Raw genomic sequence first — 14,575 nt, forward strand, 5'->3', positions numbered from 1 at the left:
TGTATATATTATATTGTCCCCCTGTGAAAATATTTTTGTTTTTTTTTATTTTGCAAAACCTCACTGAACCCGCTAAGAAAAAATTACCGTATTTCAAAACTGCAGATCTAATTTTTTTTTGTAGTGCATCTCAAAATGGTACAAATGTGTAAAATTTGTGCTTGTAAAAGCTTCTGCTTTGAGTAGCCTTACATTCCTTAATTTAGTCCTAGCAATTGTCAAGCTATTGCATGCCCCATTCATGAAAAATATATTTCGTTGGGATGGTGTGGCTTAAAGAGTTTGGCTCTAAAGCTTCCTTACCTAGAGCTTTCATTCAATTATATTAATTTAAAATATCTGTTGAATTAACAAAACAAAACCAAATTAAAGGGTTGGACTTATGAAAATGACTCTTTACAGTAAGTAAAAAAGGTTTATCAAGTTTTGGTAACTTGCATGAGTTCGTACTGAAAAGAAATCTTTCACATGTTCTTAATGAATTTAAAATTGTTGTGCTCTAGGTACTTTCAGTTGTACGCCCTGAAACAGTAGACACCATATAGCTTGTGTTTTTTATCTGGGAAGCCTACAAAGCGCACTGCTGCTTCATCAGGACTGCAGCGTCTTCTTGGCCTGGAGATTGGGTAGCGGACACTGCCATCAGCCAGCCAGCCGGCATCACAGCGATCATAACCTACAAGTTTCCAGGCAGCAAATATCTGGCCTACTTTAGCAATCTGGGATCCATCCTTGAGGCAGGCCTGCACAGCTTCATCATAGGTCAACTTGGTTGGGTGTATTAGGTAGTAAAAACGGCCTAATGGAAAGAGAGAAAGTAAGTTGTCAGCCACATGAAATGATTAAGAAATTCTATAAAAATAGTCTTCACTATAAAATCATACAAAAATGTAGAATATCAACAATCTGTCCGTTCTAGTGCTGGGAACTTGATTCAAACCCACTTCATTCTTTCAAAATTGGGACTTAATAGACTCAAATACATTAAGTTCACATTCTGGTTAGGGGGAGTCTGAAGGAACAGAGCAGGGGGAGGAAGACTGACATTTTCTGTTGAACCCTTTTTCCCCTGAACCCTTTCCCCCCCTCCACCCAATCTATAGGTTATCCTTGTATGCCAACTTGGCATTAGAGTGAGATGAGAGTGGAAGTTCTGTGCTGTGCTAGATACATTTCTATTCCTACTGCAAAGCACAGGGAGAAAATGTGGAGGAAAAGGTGTGTGCGCGTGGGGGGAAGTTCAGGAATTCAAAGTAGGCCCCCAGTCTTGCAACTGGATTCATACAAGCAAACCCATGTGTATACCCACATAGGACTACTGAAGTCCCAGAAAATAGCGGCTTATACATTTCAGACTATACAAGATTCATACATCTCTAGTTTATTCACGGGGATGAAACATTCGTTCAGTGCTTACATTATGATGGTTTTGCAATCTACATTGCAAATTAAATTAAACCCATCATGATGTTCCATTTTCTTGTCACAAACAGATTGGTATGTTTAGATCTGACCTGTGATAGTATTTAGGTAAAGGTGACTAGGCCTAACAGATGCAGTTTTATTAATTCATTACAGAAAGAATCATTCCTTGATATGGCAGACACAATGTTCCTGATGAAGTAGCAGGGGGTAGCCGTGTTAGTCTGTATCTACAAAAACAACAAGGAGTCTGGTGGCACCTTAAAGACTAACAGATAGTCTTTAAGGTGCCACCAGACTCCTTGTTGTTTCTGATGAAGTAGAAGCACCATTTCAAGTCTTGCTGTAAGAAGGCTGAAATAGTGCACAACTTCTGAGAAGCAAAGTTTGAGCTTGTAAGGAAGACTTATGACAGGCACGTTTTTGGTCTACTACAACAGTCAAAAACATTTACTGTTTCTTTTTAGGCTTCACAGAGTATGTTCTCACCATAGAATGCTATAACACTGATAGCGCTCTGAGGAAAACTGTCTCTGTCGGTAATACAAATATATGTCACTAGTAAAACTAAGGGGGGAATCTCTTTTGTTAAGTTGTAAGCAACAACAATATAAACATTAATTTCATCCATCAAAGAAAGGTATCACTTAAATTAATTGTATTCCTTTTATTCAATATCTTTAGGGTTATTTATCATTATTGGACTGACAGTTAAGCAACTGCTAGGTGGAACTGCAGTCAGCTGATAGGCTAACAATTCCCAAATAAGCATGGCAGGCTTTCAAACTGACGCATTTCCTGTGGACAATTTATATAAGAAATGAGGTAATTTTTGTATGGGGCCCTCTTGTTTTAATTCCAGAAGGAAATATTATGTTTCCTTATTAAAGAGTATGCCAGATTATTGTTGTTTTTCCCTCCTTGTGAGAACTATCTCTGCCCCCTTTCAAATGACTTTCTCAGGGGAAAGGATCTGTCCCTTTGGCGCCAACTACCCAAAAGGGCTTGTTGCCTAATTAAGGAGTGCCAGATTAGATGGAATATATATGGAAATTGGGAATAGCTCCATTTTTAGGCTTGCACCTTTTTATATTAGGACTTGTTTATATCAGAGCTCAAATCCTAACAAAGCAAAAACTTTTGTGGCCTGTTGAGTCACTAACAGAACTTTTCCTTTGTTTCATTTTTGTTTTCACAGATCTGTTGTAATTCACTGAGAGGTATCGCTAAGAACTTTCCAAATGGCATTTCAATAGAAGAGTAATGGTGATATTGGGTAATATATCTATTTAGAAAAGCACATGCTTTCTTATGTTTCAATGCAGTTGAAACCATTTTATAATATTTGCTAACGTAGAAGGTTTCTATGACTGGATACAGACTCTTCATAATCTGTCAAAGGTAGTTTGCTGTAGAGTGAATGGTCTTTCAGATTTGCCTGATGGGCTGCAAATCCCAGTTTATTAGCAGCTAGTCAAGCCATGTGTCAATGGAAAGGTAATTTCCCATGGATTTGCAATAAGGTTGTGCATTTGACCCATGGCCTCAGTAATATCAGCACTCTTAATATGCCCATTCCTTAAACAGGCCATTGCTAATAGTAAATGTGCATAAAAAGTTCATCTGTATCCAGACTATTTTGTTAAATTAAAAAATAACCAATAAACTCTGTGCACATCTGCTGGCCCCCTTGAGAAGAGGATTTCCAGGCAGTAAATAAAACATTGTTAAACTTTACAATGTGTACAGACAATATGTGAACAGCTACTTCAATTTGGTGTAATCTCATCCCCAAATATCAAGAGGATGTAAGTGTGAAGTGATGCCTGACCGTTCTTTGGCTAGAACTACATTTTTCTCTTTCTAATATGTAATCCATCACGATGTGGTAGTAGAAACTTTCATCTTGCACTTGTGAAAAAGCTGAGAACTTGTCTGTTAATTCCTTATTTTCCTCTTCCTTCACTCCCATTTTTTTGTTTGCTGTGCAATAGACATGAAATGCACACTAACAAAGAGGTACTACAGAAGGCCCTCTGTACCACTTAAACTCCAGGTTCAGAGAGGTGTTTGGGGGTGCAGGGGCATTCATTGGTGTAGAGGCTCTTGAATAGATCCTGAGCAATGGGGAAAACTTTGCCTTGTGATAGCTGTGAAACCACTTGTCTGTACAATTCCTTCACGTCATACTGACAATCCTGGTCATTGATCCTTACAGTCCTCTGAGTGTAACCTCTTGCAAGTTGCTTTGTTATACTTTTCCAATGGCAACCAGAGACCTTTTGTTTGCTCCAACTGCTTTAAAAGGAGTAGGATTCTGCTATAAGTAAAGTTGGTGGGGAGGAGGGAATGGAAGACATAATGGAGTATACAGACCAGTGGAAAAAAAGGTTGCCAATTTTAATTGGTCATATTCTTGGAAGTTTCATCACGTGACATAATCTTTAATTAAAGACTAATATTTAACTCCTGGAGACTCCAGGACAATTCTGCAGGGTTGGCAAACCTGTGTATAAGGTTCTTGCCTGGAGTAACTGAATAACTGAAGGCTAAAGCCAGATTGTTTTTGTCACTACACCACAGACGTAATAAGTGATTTAGGAAATTAAAAAAAAAAAAAAAAAAAACCCTCTCACAGTACTGCCAACCATAAGAGATCAAAAATCATGTTACAGCCTCAAAATCGAACTCCTCTCTACTCTTCTGCCTATGTATGTCACCTTGATCGATCGGTGCCTCCTGCTGCCCCCACAGCGTCCAGAACCAGAGGAGACATTCCAAAGGAGCAGGAAGTGTTGCTGCTGGGCTCTGTACCTAGCAGCAGCTTTTCCCTGAATTCCCCCTCCAGTGCAACCCTGCTCCCACATGGATGGCAGGGCTGGACTACGTCCTTCACCTTGAGGCATTCACAGACAGCACATACGACAGGTTATAAAAACCACCCTAAAACTGCTAGTCAAGATAAAATCACAAGTTGGCAATACTGCTTTTACTGTGACCCAACCCAACTAATCACATCATTGTGTGTTTGTGGAAAAGTAAACTGTTCTCCAGTGTCAGATGGCAATGTGACAGTAAAACATGGGAGTTTTACATATTCTTGGATGTATCCCGAAGGCTGCTGGCATTCGCACAATGTGTAGAGCCCATCATCTGCTCAACAGACTCAAGTTCAGAACGTTTTAATAGCCACGGTAAATTGTTGATCAAAGCCACTATTCTTCAGCGTTGTTAAAAGCCTCAGAAGTGAAACACTTCCTCACTCATTAAATGGTTGTTAAAAGTTGATAGTTACTTATTAGGTTTCGCATCTATTTTGCCCTATGTTGGGGAACTACAGTAACTTGACTTTATTCTGCCACTTTAGAAAAGGGACGTTCCTTCAAAGGTCCTCATTGCACCAGCTTTCAGCAGCGAGGCTGGTGATTAGCAAACTCCATTCCATAGGCTAATTAATTCACTGACTTTTTGAATCCAGTTTATTTTTAATATTATTGTTGTATCTTCTCATTTTCTTTGGTCTCTCACTCAGAGGAACAATGACTCATTACTTGGTGTCCTATTTTCCTGGAAGGGTAAAATGAGCAATACAAATATATAACCCAGAAAAGGTTTATGCATTGTGCATTTCTTTCATTAAATGGAAGATGGTGGCTTAACGTGTGATGTTTGTGGCCTCCAACATTGATATAACTGGCTTGCTGCTACACTGAATAAATTAAATGGGATTTTTTGTAAAAGTGCATTTTGTAACACAAGAGATTTGTGATTTTACTCTGTTAGAACAAATTTAAAAAATCAATTATATGGTGCTGTTCAGTGTGCAAAGCATGTAACAAAATGCATATTAATGAGCAGAACGTGTAAAGCAAACCCCACTCAGACTTCATCTATATTTTATAGAGGAAGCTAGTACTAACCCTCTACTCAGGTTGCTTTCCAGTATAAAGAATATGTGACTTTTTTTTTTCTGTTTTTTTGAGAAGCATTAAAACCATGATTATTTGCAGCAGGCCTTTGAAATTTGGCAGGAGCAACCTGTTAGTCTATATTTTCTTTTGTCTTATAAAATTCTGTTCAAGTTTAACTGATTTTCAAAGTATTAAAAATCACCATTTTCCTCCTCACATGCAGACTGTCAACAAGGCCAGCTCCAGGGTTTTTGCGGCCCCAAGTTGCGGGGAGGGGAGAAAAAAAAAAAAAAAAAAAGAAAGCCGCGTTCGGTGGCAGCTCCACTGCACCGCTTTCTTCTTCGGCGGCGGGTCCTTCCCTCTGAGAGGGACCGAGGGACCTGCCGCCAAAGAGCCCGACTTGCTGCCCCTTCCCCTTGGCCACCCCAAGCACTTGCTTGCTGAGCTGGTGCCTGGAGCCAGCCCTGACTGTCAAATCACTGAATGTTCTAAAGGACTGGGCATGAAGCAGCAGACACTGCACAGGGAATTTCCAGAAAAAACTGTAATAGGAGTAAGGGGAGATTGCTGGGCTGAGTTTCACCCAACCCTCCACCTCTTAGACCTACCCTGGAACCAACACAAGGGTCCAGCATCCCATTCAACCCACTCAAACTAATATAGTACCTAGACTAGAAAGGACTTTTACTATCTAGCAGTTCTCAAACTGGGTCAGAACTCCAAAGTGGATCATGACCCTATTTTAATGGGGTTGCTGGGGCTGGCATTAGACTTGCTGAAGCCAAAGCCTGAGTCCCACCTCCCAGGTACGAAGACGAGGGCTTCAGGCCTTGGTAGCAGGGCTCAGGGTTACAGGCCACCGGTCTGGGGCTGAAGGGCTTTGGCCTCCCCTCACCTGGGACGTTGGGGCTCGGGCAGGCTCAGACTTTAGTCCCACCTCCTGGTGTCATGTGGTAACTTTTGTTGTCAGAACAGGGTTGCAGTGTAATGAAATTTGAGAAACCCTGATTGGCAATAACTACTCTAGCTAAGGTTGCAGAATAGTTTCCATCCTAATCCTTATTTTCAGTAGCTCGTAACTTTCTAAAACATACCCTGAAAGAAAAAAATTTCAGCCCCGAAGATGTAGCTGCTTAAAAGTAACTTTTTCACTGGGGCATCTGAGTAAAAACAGTTTAGCTGTTTTTGAGTACAAGGACCAAGAAGAAAACATATTTCACTTTGTGAACTTTTATTAACATCTGGAACAGCTGGAGGTTGAAAGTGGAAAGAGGTATAACTCTCTCTGATATAAATTAGTTTTGATTTTGCCTCTAATAACCACTTACTACAGTATGCACACTGCATTTTCCACATTTCTTGCAAGACTGCTAAATTTAAAAAAAGGTGCAATGTGCACATGTTTGACTAACTTAACTAGGTAGTAAAAAGTATAGGGTCTGGGTCCAATTAAAGTTGCAGGGACACACAGACATCAGGAAATGCCAAGATTACAAGTACAATTTTAATGCTGCTCCCCTGTGCATATTCATTTCCAATAGTTTTTCTTAGTAGAAAGAAATTAATTGTAAACATACAAGAATGAAAAATATGTGTATTTAGGGAGGCAGAAAAATTATATATTGTATGCGATCATGTTACCTAGCTACATACATATATACGACCTGTAGTATCTGAGCACCTAATTAAAGACTGTTGTAATGTATATGTAAAAAGGAGCAGAGGTAAAGTTTTTGTGCACATCTTTAACTTTGGTCTTTCTTGACCGTTGAGGGCTAACCATACAGCTTTAAAATTCTCTTAATGTAAGTTTATTGTTTAGATTTATAAAATGTTCCACTATGAGCTTTTGTAAATCATAGTCCTTCTTTTAACAGTGCTTGCCAAGCCAATTTGCAGCAGCCACATGAGTGAACTGCAGAGACCATCAAACCTGGTCAGAGGGCAGACAGTGATGTGAGACTTTGTCTGTCTTTGGCCACTACCACATGTGCGGGTCTCTTATTGGTCCAAGGTGTGATGACTGCCTACACACTAGCCCTGGCCCGTTCATAATTGGTTTGGAAGGGCTCACTAGTGTGGTGGCAAATCAAAGCTGGGTATGCGTATGGTCAGGTCAATTATAAGGGACAGTTTCTGGCATCCGCTGCAGCCCATTCTTCACAGCACTTTGACGTCACAGAGAAGTCTGGGCAGGGCAAATGGGCCCACAGTGGGGCCTTCGATGACAAGTGCGCTTTCGGGTGGTCGAAGGGGCCTGTGAACAGTGGAAGGCTTGGGTTTGCCCTGAGATTCTCAACTCTTCTGACTATGGCATCCTCACAATGCAGGTGTGGAAGAGTGCTGTTGCTTAACAGGGGGAGCCATGGTATTAGTGTGGGTTGAATCATTCCAGCTACCGTGCGATTGGTTGACTATAGTAGTATATCACCAACTTGACATGAGATGAACGGAGCCAGACTGGAGCACAGTATTCTGCTGCAGAGTAACAGAGGACTAAACTGGATGATGGGGGTTGATGGATCAGTGTTCTCATTGTGCAACCCGTCAGTTCCCAGTTCACAATGGGGACAATGATGATCCAACCAGAGGACTGCATTCAATGTCCTTTCTAGGGCTGAATCTCAGTCACTTGTCAGCCAACATTCCTGATGCAGTTCCACCCCACAATGTTCGAGCCATCGGGCTAGCCCTAAGAATATTACAAGTCAACACTGAGGGCTTGTCAGCAGCCAAATGCAGTATGAGCATAAACCATGGTCAGACATTATTAGGACTTGCATAAGGTGTGAGTTTTACTTTGCCTATATAACTACAAATCACAAGCCTGTATTTATACAATCTAATAAAATATGTTTTGAGAGTGAAATGGGTATAGATGGATTGAACAGTGGTCAGGTCCTATAAAAGGCATCAATAAGAGATCATAACAGGTAATTTCATAAAAATGGAATTTTTACCTATCCCCTAGAACTGGAAGGGACCTTGAGTCCAGCCCCCTGCCTTTACTAGCAAGACCAAGTACTGATTTTTGCCCCAGATTCCTAAGTGGGCCCCCTCAAGGATTAAACTCACAACCCTGGGTTTAGCAGGCCAATGCTCAAACCACTGAGCTATCCCTCCCACCTCATCATAAAAAAGTCCTGAAACTAATTTTATAGTGTGTTGTGTTGTTAAAGAGCATGAGAGAGCTTTACTGCAACATCTTCCCTTAAGAATATATGCTACAAAGCCGCAATCTTTAATGCTTTATGAAGTGTACATATAGTTTTAGAGTTATATGATTCACTCAATCCAGCATGGAGCTGACCTAGCATCTCCAGACTTTAAGTTGTTACATTCAGATTTGCACTTAAAGCAGTACTAAGGTACTTCCATTTCATGATTTAATTTAATGTCCATATTTAACATCCTCTTCAGGAGAGAACTGAGTTTTGTCAAAGATTTACTAACTTTGGCAGATAATGCATTTAAAAATTAGACCTTTTGGGGGTTAAGAAAGTGACGCAAACACAGAATTAAGTATCTGTGCTTAAAGCAAGAAATGTGTTTAATCTTGTGTGTTCTAAGACAAACACATTTCATGGTGGATGTACCATATGTGAATATGTAAAGAAGTGCACTCATCTTATGCTGCTGGGCTAAAAGAGAAACATCTGCTTTCCAAGACAGATAAAAATTACTCACAAGCAAGAGGCCCTAACCTGGTCACAGAAGGCTGGCTGTGGAGATGCTAAGGAGGGAAGCTGTCTTTGCTTGTGGTCTGTGATGGCCCTGATCCTTGGTTGTAGCAATCTTTTTGAGCAATGCTACGAAGTTCTCAGACTAACCCTTCAGCTATAGCAAGCAGTGACCACCGCTTCCTATTCAGCTGCACCCATACTAATATCTACCGAAGATTAGACTGCTCCAAATCCAAGGCTTGCAGTCATGAAACTGCAGTTTAGAGCAACCCAAGATCAGAGCAGGTAGCCTACAAAACTATATAGGAAGGGAGCAAAGGCAGTGTAGAAAGGTGTGACGAAAGAGCCTAAATTATTAGTCACAAAAGCCAGGAATTAACAAGATTGCTATTAGAATCATAGAACTGGAAGGGACCTGGAGAGGTCTTCTAGTCCAGTCCCCTGCACTCAAGGCAGGACTATGTATTATCTAGGCCATTCCTGATGGGCACTTGTCTAACTGCTCTTAAAAATCTCCAGTGACAGAAATTCCACAACCACCCTAGGCAGTTTATTCCAGTGCTTGATGGTTAGGATTTTTTTTCCTAATGTCCAACCTAAACTGCCGTTGCTACAATTTAAGCCCATTTCTTCTTGTCCTATCCTCAAAGGTTAAGGAGAACAAGTTTTCTCCCTCCTCCTTGTAACAACCTTTTTGTACTTGAAAACTGTTATCATCCCCCCCTCAGTCTTCTCTTTTTCAGACTAAACAAACCCAATTTTTTCAATCTTCCCTCATAGGTCATGTTTTCTAGACCTTTAATCATTTTTGTTGCTCTTCTCTGGACTTTCTCTAATTTGTCCATCTTTCCTGAAATGTGGTGCCCAGAACTGGACACAATACTCCGGCTGAGGCTTAATCAACGCAGAGTAGAGCAGAAGAATTACTTCTCATGTCTTGCTTACAACACTCCTGCTGATACATCCCAGAATGATGTTTGCTTTTTTGACAACAGTGTTATACTGTTGATTCATATTTAGCTTGTGATCCACTATGACCCTCAGATGCCTTTCTACAGTTCTCCTTCCTAGGCAGCCATTTCCCATTTTGTATGTGTGCAACTGATTGTTCCTTCTTAAGTGGAGTACTTTGCATTTATCCTTATTGCATTTTATCCTATTTACTTCAGACCATCTCTCCAGTTTGTCCAGATCATTTTGAATTTTAATCCTATCCTCCAAGGCACTTGCAACCCCTCCCAAGTTGGTATCATCCACAAACTTTATAAGTGTACTCTCTATGCCACTACCTTAATCACTGATGAAGATATTGAACAGAACCAGACCCAGAACCGATCTCTGTGGGACCCCACTCATTATGACCTTCCAGCTTGACTGTGAACCACTGATAACTACTCTCTGGGAACTGTTTGCCAACCAGTTCTGCACCCACCTTAGAGTAGCGCCATCTAGGTTGTATTTCCCTAGTTTGTTTATGAGAAGGTCATACTAGACAGTATCAAAAGCCTTACTAAAGTCAAGATATACCATTTCTACAGCTTTCTCCCTATCCACAAGGCTTGTTACCCTGTCAAATATGGTACGCCCTTGTTAGGCGACGGTTACCATACAAAATGGAACTGTCTGATACTTTATTAGAGAGTATAAAGTGGCATTAAAGTTACGTAGGAACAGTGAATTCCTAATCACAATTGTTCCTTGTGGGTTTTTACCTTTTGGTAGTTTTTTAACTTGTAATATATCCTCACTATTTACTTAAGGGGGCAACTCAATGAAAGGAAACACTGATTTCTCCATTGCTTTAACTTAAATAAACTAGGCAGTGTATCAATATGGAACATACCTACACAAATTTCTAGGAATGAAAACAGAGACACATGAATGTGCTGCCAGTATTCATTCTGAACTATTGCTTTTAAAAATGAAGACATGAAAACGTGGCAAAATTTGTCTTTTTTTCACTCCAGACTCATTTCCTCATAAATTCAATGATAACAGTTTCCAAAACTAACATGCACTTTGACAAATCAAACATCTCTTGCTGCTTTTCAGTACCTTTGGAGTTAGTTTCTTTTCTGAAGCACAGAAATGGCCTTCTTAAAGGTAGAAGTGATTCAAAACTCTTACCATTGAAGTTTGATGTAAAACAGAAAACATCATATCTGCTTTTATCTTTATCCCAGAACCCATAATTCCTGACTCCAGGCACTGTGTTCTTTCCTCCGCAGGGCTCTCTGGGTTTGGTGATAGGGTACTGAACTGATCCATCATTGAGCCAGCCTGCATTACACCAATCCAGCCCCGACCTCCACGCCTCATACAATTGGTCAAAGGAGGCGATAACAGAATCTTGGTCCAGACAAGCTTGCTGAGCCTCGTGGAAGTTTAGGTTGTAGCGACCCAGACGTGGAAAGTAAGGGAATACAACACCTATATCAGAAAGGAAGAAAGAAGGCTATTAGCTGTTTAACTATATAAAAAACACAACAGAGAGAAATATCATTTACTGGTATCAAAAGGACAAATTTAAGGTTAACTATGTGAGATGCCAAAATAATACAACTGCAACTGGTGGTTTTATTTCTAGGAAAATTCTCTGTCAGCAAGTCAGCTGTTTGGTCAGAGAACATTGTCTGACTATCTCCTGACATGTCAGGCTTCCTTGTCTGATAGCCTCACACTCTTTCCTGCTGGAACCTGACCAATTCTGTCTCCTGCTCTCAGCTGCAGCCTTTGTACTGACACCAGAACCTCACCCTTGCACATTCTGACAGCATTCTGTTCTGGGGACCTTACTACCAACCACATGCAGACAAACTGCAGGTAGGTCAGAGGAAGGCAGCAGCAGTGGTTAAGGGACTGGGGGTTTTTAGAAGGAAAATGTCAAAGTAAGCAAGGAAAATCAAGGGATTATATTTAGTGGGTTTAGTTTAAGGGAACATCTAAAAGAATGGTCAGCCGATCCTGTTAAATGGCTGTAGTGTGGCTTTTAGCCACAGCCCCTCCATGGAGGCAGCACAGAGAGGCATTTCCCTCTCTCTGCTACTACACCTTAGAAGGGGATGCAGCACATGCTCTCCTGCACAGCCAGACAGTTCTGCTAGCCACTGTGGAGGATTTGGGACGCCACCTTCTCCCTGTCCCCTTTTGGGTGGCTAACAGCACAGTGGGCATAGCCAGAGGGCATTCAGAGAAGTGCGGGCAGAGATTGTGGCTGGCCCAAGTGCAGGGAACACAAGGTTGTGGGATGTTTCCTCACAACACATGAGGACCAATCTGCTTAGCCTTTGAAGAGGGATACAACACAGATAACTTTTGTTTAAAAAGAAGATGCATCTAAGTAGAGACAGATGAACCTAGGGAAGTTTTAGAATTGTCTGAACAGCAATATTTAATGATACTCATTCACCCCACTCTACCCTGTAGCTTTTCCCTCGGCACTTTTGTTTGTTTGTTTGTTTGTTTACATGGTGCCCTTCAATCAAAAAAAATCACAGCTGGACACAGGAGAGACATGGCAAACAACATCTCAGAAGAGATCTTCCCAGCTGGCTCTGATAAAATTCAGCAAAGAGCAGAGCTAGAACTGAAGCAAAAGCATCCCAGATTTTGTTAGGGTTTCAAAACCTAACTCTGATCTGAATTTGGCAGACAAAGTTAGTCCAGGCTCTATAAGGTGAAACAAAATACCTGATCCAAACAAGATCCAGAGCTGAAGTTTTCTGCTCAGCTGTAGAACAGAGTAGAGTAGGGTGGGGAGAACGTGGGGGATGAAATGAAGCATTAGGAGAAGAGCCAAAAGGCACCAAGATTAACTAGAAATCTACCTTTCTTTTTATTCTCTCCCTATTCATGAACTCTAGTTGCTAATTTTCTTCTCCTTCGCAAGCCTCTTCTGTTTAGGAAGCTTCAATTATTAGCTATTCTGAACTATAAACTATGAAAATAAAGGTAATACATATGTTATTAACTATGATATCTTAAATAATAAGGTATACATATTCTACATGTTTAAATTCATTCTGGATCTCTTTTTCCACTTGGTCTTGTTATTAATTTTACTCTAGGGATGCCCAAGGAATGAACTACTGAGGGTAATACTGGCAATTTACCAGAAACAAGGATTGTATCTATTCTGCATATAAATGTCAACAGTCCAAGTCAGGTCCACAAGTAGGCATGAAAAAAAAGCCTCATTTCCAGAGGGGCTGAGCACTCAGACCATCCCGTGACTATTGCTGAAGTGATTTTAGGACCTTTAGGTAATGTGTGCTGCTGTAAAACATAATTTTATTTAAGTGGCTAACTATGGATTTAGATGCTTAATATTTCCACTCGCATTTAATAATTTTGGCTATGTTTTAACACATAAATATGCACACAACTGTAATATTAGCTTGTGGGTGTATCTTCCTCAACAGATTAGAAGTTGCTTTTTGTTAGAGTTCATCTACAATAAAAACCTGCAATTGATTAAACTGACTTCCCTCTGCAGCTACAGGGAGAGGCTGGCTAAGGGTGATTTACATGACAGTTTAGGCTGGATTTGTCCCATGATCCATGCTTTGTGTAGCTCCATTTTACCCTGTATTTAATTGTTATCTACTGCTGCTGTGCCCTCTTTCCCTATAGCTTTTAATGTTGAATTAATAGGGATGACCTGTATTACGAATCTCTCTACTGCTGCAGCTACTCTTACTACGCTTTTGTGCACTAGTTAGTTACCCAGCATCTTTAGCTTCAGTTCTTGTCACCAATCTCTATACGACAATCCATTACATACATTTTTGGATGGAGCAAAAGACCATCCTGAAGGTTACATTTTTCTACAGCTGGAAATGGAATCAAAAACTCCTGACTTATAGGACTATAACATCTCCTCTCCATAACAGTAATAAATTCAATTTAGGATTTGGGGAAAGAGAAGGCAGTTCCTTGTGTATTTGTCTTTTTCTGCCTATGGATACCTCTTTGGGCTCTTTAAATACCATGTAAATCTGATGCTGGTAAGAGACTGGCATGTCCCTACCAAATGTAGAGGTCATGATAATTCTCATCTTTAGCCTTGCCCCCGATTCACTAAGAAAAACTGCATTGTGATTTCCCTTCCCCCCTCCTCTTTTCCATGTCACCATGTCAAATGTAACTCCAAGACAAAAAACATGGTGACCACACTATCTATGCCGCCAGTTGCTTCTACCACCCAACCAAGGGATTTGTTTTTGTAGGAAGCTTATTTGCAACAGTCTACCTTAATCCTCTAGGAGTTCATAATGCCAATTTGTAGGAACATTGATATGACTTGTGGAAGGTCAGGGCCCCAAATCTGTACCTATACTGACCTCAGTGGTGCAACTCTTCAGTTTGGTGAAGCAGGTTAGAAATCTGTTTCTATGTTTACAATACTAGCGAGAGACAAGCTTACAAACTTTCTCTCACCAACACAAGTTGGTGTAGTAAAAGCTATTACCTCATCCACCTTCTCTTTCTAATATCCTGGGAGCGACACAGCTACAACAACACCGTTTATAGTACTATCAATATAGCACCTTTCATAAG

General features: G+C 40.6%; 1 protein-coding gene across 1 annotated transcript in view; it reads right to left on the reverse strand.

The window, feature by feature from the left end:
• Nucleotides 1-509: 509 nt before the first annotated feature.
• Nucleotides 510-14,575, reverse strand: part of HAPLN1 (hyaluronan and proteoglycan link protein 1) — a 45,641-nt gene continuing 31,575 nt past the window's right edge. The window contains exons 4-5 of the mRNA XM_065406698.1: nucleotides 11,144-11,446; nucleotides 510-799 (exon numbers count right to left, since the gene is read on the reverse strand). Of these exons, the coding sequence (XP_065262770.1) occupies nucleotides 510-799; nucleotides 11,144-11,446 (593 nt within the window). The remainder of the gene's footprint in view (nucleotides 800-11,143; nucleotides 11,447-14,575) is intronic.

The sequence above is a fragment of the Emys orbicularis genome, chromosome 6 (genome assembly GCF_028017835.1).
Source record: "Emys orbicularis isolate rEmyOrb1 chromosome 6, rEmyOrb1.hap1, whole genome shotgun sequence".
NCBI classification, from domain to species: Eukaryota; Metazoa; Chordata; order Testudines; family Emydidae; genus Emys; species Emys orbicularis.